The sequence below is a fragment of the Tauraco erythrolophus genome, chromosome 4 (genome assembly GCF_009769465.1).
Source record: "Tauraco erythrolophus isolate bTauEry1 chromosome 4, bTauEry1.pri, whole genome shotgun sequence".
NCBI classification, from domain to species: Eukaryota; Metazoa; Chordata; class Aves; order Musophagiformes; family Musophagidae; genus Tauraco; species Tauraco erythrolophus.
In genome coordinates this window covers 42,819,742-42,829,940 of record NC_141468.1, presented here as the reverse complement: position 1 = coordinate 42,829,940, position 10,199 = coordinate 42,819,742, and the positions used below count along the sequence as shown (strand labels likewise).

At 37.8% G+C, this 10,199-nt stretch overlaps 1 protein-coding gene across 1 annotated transcript in view; it reads right to left on the bottom strand.

The window, feature by feature from the left end:
* Positions 1–7,700: 7,700 nt before the first annotated feature.
* The window catches only part of TBC1D15 (TBC1 domain family member 15), a 36,049-nt gene continuing 33,550 nt past the window's right edge, over positions 7,701–10,199 (bottom strand). Inside the window, exons 15-17 of the mRNA XM_086610874.1 lie at positions 9,372–9,488; positions 8,729–8,815; positions 7,701–8,064 (exon numbers count right to left, since the gene is read on the bottom strand). Coding sequence (XP_086467000.1) covers positions 7,858–8,064; positions 8,729–8,815; positions 9,372–9,488 — 411 coding nt within the window. The 3' untranslated portion in view covers positions 7,701–7,857. The remainder of the gene's footprint in view (positions 8,065–8,728; positions 8,816–9,371; positions 9,489–10,199) is intronic.

Here is a 10,199-nt window from a genome sequence, read left to right as displayed (position 1 = left end):
AAAGGAGAGGCTCTGGTAGATTTAAGTCAACAGAGAGGAACTGGTTGAAAATATTATGCAGAAAGTGGACTGTGTGAGAATGAACATAAAATGAACTCACAATCTTCAGCAAAAAAAGGTTCTGAGAAGAAAGCAGAAACTGACAATTTCAGAAAAGAGGGCTTCAGTAAATTCAGTTATTACAACCCCACGGAGAGGAAATCTAGAGTTGAAAGAAAATTCTTTCCTTGCTTCAGGAAAAAAAAATGTTTCATCAGGAAACTGTTTCACTGTAAAGGGAGTGTAGTCCTCTACTACACTTTTTCTAGTAGTATCATAAGTCATTAGCTTGTCATTATCTTCAATTCAAAAAAGGAGCTTACAGGAGATGAAAACTAGGACCAAGCTGCTAAATACAGGCAGCATAACACATTAACATATAGACAAAGGCTGTGGAACAAAATTCAAAGTAATTAGTATAAGACATCAAAAGCATTTCTTTCCAGCAGCCAGGAGAACCGGAAGTATTAGACCACTACTGAACACGAGGAAAGGACAAAACAGAAAAACTTTAAATGATCTAAGTATTTAATGCCTTTTTTTTTTTAACCCCACATCATTCTTTGCTAAAAGAATCAACTGTGACTAGGGATCTATCATACTGAATAGCAAGGGCAGAGACATAAGGTCTTAGCTTTTAACAAGATAAAACAAAGTTGGAGAATACTTGGGATAAGTCTGATTGCAGCAAACGACTTGGCACAGAAGTCATGCTTACAGAGTAAGCTCATTAAATCTCTGCCATCAATAACTAATTTAAGAACTCAGGGGACAGACAAGTGACAAAAGACTGGGAAGAGGCCAAAACTATGTTCATTTTCAAGAAGATATTGGAGAGGAGGAAGGGCTGAAGAATTATGGACCAGTCTAATATCATTTATTTGAGAAAACAGAAGTACTGAAATTATTTGTAAAGATCTAGAAGATAAGGGATGATTAAACAGTCAAGATGGATTTGCTGAGAATAAATTGAGTCAAGCAAATCTAATTTCCTCTTACGACAGTCCTGTGGACCAAGGCAAAACAATACGTCATTCATCTTGAGGGTAGTGAAGCACTTGGCATGGTATCTCATAACATTCTCGCAAGACAGATAAGGAAACCAAGTCCAAATGAAACTAATTGATTGGGCAAAGGGATGGGTTCACTGTTAAACGGAAGGGTGTAGAGAATTGGAGAGTCAACAAGTACCTACCCTCACTCCTATATTTATTATATATATTTAATAATAGCCTAAAGGACCATGTAGAGACCACTCATGAACTCCCAGACTGTACCTACCTTAGAGATGCTCTAACTGTTAGAAAATTTAAGCAGATCTTGGCAGGGGGAGGGCTACTTAAAGATGACCAGCTGCACAATTACAAGAGAAGGCAGAGCTCATCTGAACTAAGTCAGAAGTGACAGAAAATCACCAGCTGCACGAGATCATTCAGTCTGCCCTGGAAGTCTACAAACACCTGAAAAGTGCTTGCATAATAGACTGCAGGATCTACAAAGGTATCCTCCAAGCAGATTAAACGAGCATCTGGCAGAAGACAGACATGCCTTCCAACAAGAGATAGTCTAGTTAGTCTATTATTCACAAGTTTTTAAAAGTGCCTTCCAGTATTGCAAATCTATGATTTTAACAACCTTGTTGTGTGTTTGTACTCAGGTATATTCCTCATGGTAAAAAAAATGTGCCGTACGATTGATTTGGCTGAGAGAACTGGTTAAGTCTGAAATTTATCAGCTCCTTTATGTGGTTCACCATACACTGCATAAATTAATCCTACCATGCACAAATTAATCCTACCATCATAAAAGATGTAGCGGCACAGGGCAAAGAACAAGGAACCGGGACTGCCACTTTTGGTAGCAGTAGCTGTACTGTTTTGCTGCTTGAGGAATTACCAAGTCCCTGAACCCAAATATCTGTACTTTAAAAGACTTTCTTGGTCTCCTGCGTCAGTTACTTTAACAGTAAAACCAGACAAGTGTGTGAAAGCTCTCCAAGACCAATGACCAAAGGTGACATGCACCCATGTAACCTAAAGGACATCAGGACCAACTCATACACCAAGAGGGTTTTGGAAGTTTCTGGTGTTGCATCTCATTGAATTATGACAAGCAAGAGAACAGCTGAATACAAGTTCCTTATATCTAATATAACTACTATTTTTTGCATTCAGTCTAAATGGGCACTTAAAGTGGGTCACCTTCAATAGGAAAGATTAATTTATTTCTAGCGTGGGCTCAGACATCATCAAGAATGGCTGCCATCACACCACACTGGGTCAGGCTGGGATGGTGTTAACCCTCCTCATAGCAGCCTGCGTGGTCTGTGCCTAGAGCAGGGCTGCTAACACACCAGTGTTTGGGCTGTTGCTGAACCCCACCTGCACAGCATCGAGGGTCTCTCACTCCTTCCCCTGGGCGTGAACAAGATGTTGGGAGCAGACACAGCCAGGACAGCTGACCAGAGGGATATTCCACACCAGATGCCATTGTGGTCAGCACTAAAAGCTCAGGGAAAGGAGGAAGAAGCAGGGACATTCATGGTCATGGTGTTTATCTTTCCAAGAAACCTGTGCTCAGTCCTGACTTTCCAGAATGTGCCTGGACATCTGCCTGCTGATGGGCAGCAGTGAATGAAATCCTCTTTGTGCTTTGCTTGCAGGGGCAGCATTTGCTTTCCTTGTTAAAATGTCATCCTCTCAATCCACGAGCCTTCTTGCCTCCCTTCTATTTTCTCCCCATCCCATGGGAGAGGGAAGAGGGCAAGGGGCTGGGTGGGTGCTTGGCTGCTGGCCGGGTCAATTACACCACACACAGAGAGGACACAAGTGACCACCGCTTGCTGAACTGCTAGTCTGGGAAAAAAAATTAAGCTCTACACAATAGGGCTCTGCTGTTAGTTGGTTAATAACAAGACACATATGTAAAAACAGTCTAAGAACTAACGTTCAGGTAGGGTACACGTAGCCTGTATAATCAAAATATATACTATAATCGAATTCCTTCAAAACATAACCCATCTAGAAGACTTCATTTATTTGAATTACATGGGCAGCTTGAAATATATATTTGATTCAATTGTAAAATTCATTTTGGGTGAGGCAAAAAGTGACATCCTACAATGTATTTTTGTTTGCAATTCATCAGAAAATTCAGTTTGTGCCAAAGATATAGTGATTCAACACAAAAAAAAGTACACATTCTTTTAAAAATGTTTAAGATTAAAATCCTCACTTAAATGAAAAATTAAATTCACGTTTAATTTATACAAGGCCTACACTGCAATACCATCACTTAATTGAAAAGCAGATATTAAGTCCCACTAAACATGAAGCACAATTTGTCTTTTAACGCAATCAAAAAAAAAGCATTAGGAAGCATCTTTAAGTCAAATATAATAGCACACATATATATGAAATCTGTCTTTTAAGTGCTCAGTTATGTATCTGTGTCTTTTATCACCTTAGCAATGCTCATACACAGTCATGTCAACTATTGAGCTACATACAGGCAGATAAACGCAGTGAGAACCAAGGGTTAGGATTTCCTGCTTTAATCCCAGCCACTATAGTGCAGCTCATGGAATTTCTCCCATAAGAACAAGCACTGACCTCTACCACGATTCTTTCACACAGATGGAGACAGCACCAGCCACTGAGTAGTAGTGTTCACAAAACAGTCAACAGATTTGAAAAATATATTAAGATATTTAGCCAGCCACAGACAAAATCATGTTACCAGCCATTTTTCTACAGGCCAGGGACCAAACTTCAGTCTTAAGTTGCATCTATACAAGAGTATTGACTAAAACTGAGTCTGAGGAATAGTTCACGTGTTTCCTAATCAAGGCTGAGGAGAATAGTCAACGCATTTCCTATACAAATGATTATTCCTGCAGGCAGCCCACTTAATTACCTTTTTCCAATCACATTTGTAACACAAAATCAAATCTCAGATGCACTTTTAAAATTTCACTAACCTCTTTGGCGTTGTCATTTCTGTAGTCTAACAAGGAGCAGTTTGAGGAGAACATACGATTTTACCTACAAAAATTCAATCCCAAACTTGGTAAGGCTTCATTTGCATCACGCTAGGATGCATGAATCATGCTAGCAGTACTAAAACTTGTTCACGGTCCAAATTCTGAATGCCAAGTACTTTACAATAAAATCTTTTTGTAACAGAAAATTATTTAGAACAGTGAGGGAAAACTGCCTTACTTATTTTGAACTAAAACATTATCTCAAAAAGTAGAGGCTAGAAGAATACTTTTTACAGCTTTCTGTAAAGTTCCAGCAATGGAGCTTTGATTAGGTGCTCAAGGATATATCTGAAAGTAGTAAGGAATCTGAGTCCTCACTGCTTTGGCTGACTGGGGCCAATGAATTTTGCAGAGTAGTATGTGAGGAAAAACTAGAGAGAGTAATTGAAGAAGAACCATCAGCATGTTAAATTAAATGACCACTAAAAAACTGCAAAGGTTTTAAGAAAATACTTGTTAGCGACAAGCCCCACTTGTTAGCAAGCCCCAGTAGGACTTGCTGAACACTGACACCGTAATTCTAATTAAACTACAGATCAAAACAAAAATGTTGCTAAGACAATCAACATCACAGTATTTCCACATCTGCTTCTTGAAGCAATCAGAGCCTGTTGTAACACATGTGGAGCCTTTACATTCTTCAGGAAGATTACCTACAACAACGAATACAGCACCTCCACCCCTGACCCAGGTTTGAAGGCCACTGGCTACAGTGTTCTCTGGGTGCAGGTGCAAATGCAGGCGTTGTAGGTGAACAGGACAGGTACGCATTTGCTAAACGTCTTCATTACAGCTGAAGCGTTAAGTGATTACTAGGGGCAATTAAGAATAGCATCATCTTTTCATAGTTTTTTTTTTTTTTAACGTCACAGTATCAAAACCATTCTATAAACATTCACATTGGTCCAAACTTCCAAGAAGCTTCAGCTGATTCTTCTTTTTGTAAGCTCTCCTCTTGCCCTCAAACAGAAGAAAAAGCCCTCAAGAATGTACTTTTGAAACAAAACTGCCCGACAGGCAGAATATGAAAAACGTCTCTCAAGGAGAGACCCACATAAATATAATTTTTACCTTGGAACAGGTAACACTGGAATACAGCTACAATTGAGAAGTGTGAAGTTTTAAATGTTCACTCCCAAAAGATAATTATCTTCAAGTCAAGCATTAAAAAAAAAAAAAAAAAAAAAAACAGGTTTTTGCAGGAAATAAACAATTGTCTCTTTTATAGCCTGACAACTGTAACCAAAAATGTATTGAGAGTCAACCCACATTTGTTAATTCTAAGCAATCTACGCCATTCATGTACAAAAGAAATCATTACACATCCAGAACCTCCCACCCTTGGCATTTTTTTAGTCACCGTCATCCAGACTAAGGCCTCTCACAGTGTTTGTAGTCTCAGTTTAGACTTAATCCATCCCTGACAATCAGGAGTAGTCTGGTGGAAGATGAGGTTCCTCTTGATTGCAACTCTTTGCAAGGCTGCCTGTCAGCAGAAAGGAAACTACAGATAATGAGTGCTGCAAAGGGAGTTCGATCTTGTTGTTGGGAGGAAAGGCAAGCCTACCTACTCCAAGCTTTCCACAGCAGCTGCTCACTGTTAATTCAGGAGCAACCTTCTCATCCTTGACATCTGAGAGCTTAATACAAAGCGAAAAGTTTAACAATTGCACCCAAAAAACAAAGGGGAACTTTAAGGGTTGGTAGTTATTTCTTAGCAGACATAGTTGTAATTCATATTCATGTTCAGTCAATTATGATTTTCTTCAAGATCTTAATACATTGCATGTAATTTTTTGTGGCTGCATATCCTGAGTACCTAAGAACCGTGCATAGTTAATTGACAGACTTGCCCATTGCATTTCTCAGTTTTCGGTATTGCCCTCCCCCCTTCCATAGTTCCCTTTTAACATAATTTTTGACGAAAACATTTTGCAAGTACACTTCAAAGTGAACGAGGTGCTCCGAAACTACTGAAACTAACCTGCTTAGTATATTTGAACCAAAGCATTGATTATATAAGTTCTAATGCCTTTATGTATTCTATGCCACATTAAATGAACCGCCAAGAAGCACAATGCTCAACAGTGAGCAAAGGCACGATGCTTCCCAGTAATATCCTGGACAGGAAATGAAAGGCTACAGATACGCTGAGCTATGAATCCTTGACTTTCACCACGTAAGACTCTTCTTATTAACTGATGAGAGATAGCACACTGACAATATTAAAACCAAAATCTATACTGATTCAGCTCTCCAGTGTTTGTTCAAACTGGTGAGAGAAGTTTAACCAGGTCTCAAATTATTGTAACGACTTGATTTTCTATTAAAGCCTTTTTGTATTACTTGTATTTGCTTTAGATGGCACAAATAACATTTGTCAAAGTAAACTGTTCCAGAAGAAAAGAAAGCTCTGCCATATCCCACACACCAACCACCTAGAGATGAAAGGCATGTTCCACTCTGCAACAAACATATTCCCACTGCTCTTCATTCTCACAAAACGTAGTATCAATAGACTAACCGTTGTTAGCTATCCCCTCTATCTCATGTTCTTATATTAACAACCAGACAACTAGATTTTTTTTCTCTAAATACAATTTAATTAAAAACACTAAATCAGCTTTGATTTTTATTTTATATATGTACAATAGTTACCAAATAATGAATACACTGAATCAGTTATGTTAAATTTCACATAACGTCAAACGACATCAGCATGGCATGGAATAAACTGACACTGCCTTTTGAATACAAAAAAAAAATGCATTAATGTTACTTGTGGTTACTGTTTTGGTTCGCGGTGTTTTTTTTTTTTTTAACCTGCTTATTAATTCTCCAAATAATCTTGTAATAAAAAGTGTAAGTAGTTAGTTGATCAGTTATTATATTAGCAAAGATAAACATTAGTAAAGTTTGCAAGAAATCAATTGCAAAATTACCTCAAAGTGTAGGACTGAATGCATTCACATGAAAGTTACCTTCAGTTAGAAAAGTTTTGAAAAAGAGCCCAAGTTGGAGTTGTGCATTAATTTGGTCAAACTGATTCATATGAATGAACAGTCAAGTTTATTCACATATTGAAAATATGACTATCCTTTTTAGTATTCACATTTGTGTATATAGTGTGTATATGTGTGTAAATATATATATGCATATATAAAGTGAAGATATGTTAATGTAAAAATATACTGTTCATCCACTCCCAGTTACACAAAATTCAGTATTTGGACATTAACTGTGTAAGTATATATGTCCATTTCAAATCTACATTCAACCAGCAACAAATACTTAGAAGTATTTTTGTAAACATTTGAGATAGGGAAAACCCATTCATTTACAAAACGATCCTTCCTCAACACATCAGCATGTCTTCAGATGGAAAATTTTGTACAGCAGCTTCAGCTGGCCTATTGTGAATCTGCCCAAATCTAAGAGCACTGTCTTAGATCAGTATGTGTGAAAGCTCAGCAAACGCAGAATTTTCAAATTCTTTCTTCATCACCATCCATTTCCAGTTCACCAGCAAAAAGAAAATGCACTTGGCTACAAAAATATTAAGGAATGTTATTGAAAACAAAAGGCTATTTTGGTAGAAGAAACTACAAAAATAGTTAAGTTGAGTCATGTTGTAAAGCTTTAATGCAAGAGCATTACAGTACAGATTTTCTTTCCAACCTTAAAGCTTAATCAACACCACATTTAAATATCCATCTCTCAAGTGCTTGAAGAAAACGTGCTCAGTAAAAGTCTTTCTTCAATTTGACCAACTGTAATTACGCAGGTGTCAGGCCCTGCGTGTCAGACATCTGCTGAGTGCTGTCTCTTGTTCCATTGGCAGCAATTACAGGTGTTGAGATACTCTGATACAATGACGTGGGACAACTCAACACTGTTGCACTTTCATCCTCTCCAGTGTCTGAATCCGGTGTTACAGAACTGCTTTCTATCCCCAGGATCTCACCAACTGCTTGAGGCAATTCCTAGAAAGGAAACAGTGGCGGGGGGAGAAGTTATAAATCCTGTAACTAAATGAAAAAAGTTAATAAGGTGCCCCCACTCCCCAGGTCCATCCCTCACCCCTAGTAAATAATCATTCACGTGAATTTAGCTGTACTGAAAGCATCTCTCTCAGCATTAGTTCCATTGAAGTTACTATTTTCAGTATCTGCTTTTCAAAAAGACAGCAAAGGAGACAGGCTCAGGAATCAAATCCCGATTAACAATATAATCTTCACTACAAAAATAAAAGTCTAAATAGCTGTTATAGTTACACTTCATGTTATTGAAATTAGTTTTATTGAGTGAACCATTAGTTTCTGCCTAGGAAGTCCGGTATACTTCCAGTGCAACGCATCTTTCACCTCATTTTTCGAGCACACTCAACATCAAATTACTTGTACTGAGGTTATCTAGTAAGAGTTAAATCACAACCAAAAGGCACAATCCAGCTTTCCCCCAGTGAACAATATTACTCTATAAAATTAATCACTCTTGCTAACAGACTTGTAGAATATAGGTGCCATATAGATAAAGCCCATCCTTTATGATACCCAGGCATTTCATTATTTCACAAGTCATACATACACACTTACAGCCAACTACGTACTTTTACCGTCTATAAATGCTCACAGTAGATGTCTTTACCTTGCAATTCATCATCTGCATAGAAATTGCTTCTGCTTTGCAAAGTATGTATTCCACATCAATTTTCATAGACAGTTCATTGATATGCTAAAAATATATCCACAAAGAATAGTAAGTGTGATAAATAGTAAATATGCTTTATTGTAAAATACACTAATACTGTACTGCACTGCTAATAAGCTTGCCCCTTAAGCTATGAAATGCTAAACATACTCTGTTTGCTTTGACAAATGGGTACTGAAAGACGTAGTACGCAACAGCTGGCTTTCACTGGTATCAAAGATCTGCAAGAGGAATCCCTGGTACTTCTAAATGCGACAAACTATCTAGCCCTCCAAGGTACCCCCCAGCTCATGTTTTCAAGGAGATAACAAGTAAGATTATATAAGAAAAGGCAAAAATTAAGATTAAACATACTAAGCAGTAGTCTAAGGGGGCAAACCATTTTCCATCTATTAATGATCTTATCACTAAACACAGACATCAGTTAAACCCTTTTGAAAGCATGGGGGATAGGCGTGCACTTCACATGTAACCTTTCAGAAGATAGTACACACCTTTTCCTCCCAACATAAAATATGAACATACTGCATTAACTCCAAAAAGCTAATTAGTATTTAAATAATGCATAAGATTTCAGTACCTTTAGTATTTCATTAAAGCCATAGTGCTTGTCCATTATTTGCTGTTTTTCAGATTCTAAGATAGCACAACAAAGGAGAAGATGAAAATTCTGGCAAGGCAATTCCGTCCACATGACCTGTTAAAATATGAAAAACACTTTTGAAATGTTTGTGCTTTTCCTCTGAAAAGGAAAGCAGTTCTTGGAAAAAATAAGTAAATCCTCAAGCCAAGTGGTTGAACAATAAGCTATTTTTGAAGGCAACTAAGCATTTGCACAACTATTGGAAATTTTTCTTTTGGCCAATTAGTGACAACTGCAAGTCTGAGTCACCAAATGCTTATCTGGTTCTTTAAGACTTCTGTGTCTACCAGGTTATCCACTACAGTGCTATTAAGCTGTCCGAGTTTGCCATCTTGTGAATGTGTGTTCTGCCTGAGCTTATGTGAAATTCTCCTACTCAAAATTACTAACTACACAGAAGTAATTAAAACTAACAAATTATTTGTGTGGCTTAGTGTGTCTGCTCTAAGTGTGAATTGGTAGAAGTGTGTCATGCTCAGCAATCCCTCCAAAAAGGTTTTAACAGTTATAAATAAGGTGCTAAAGTTGTTCCCAGTCCTCCCACTACAAGAGCCCAAATACATGGACACGCAGGTGTTCAGGGTGGGTGGGTGTTACTTTCTGACTGCAGACGTGTTGGCTTTTGGTCCCATGGAGGCCACAGATAATCATTTTCGAGTTCACTGGGACTGAAATGTGCCTCAGTATTGATACCCTATTTTAACATCTTCATGAGACTTAAACCTTAAAAAAAAAAAAAAAGTACTTGAAGAGAATGTGTGTGGT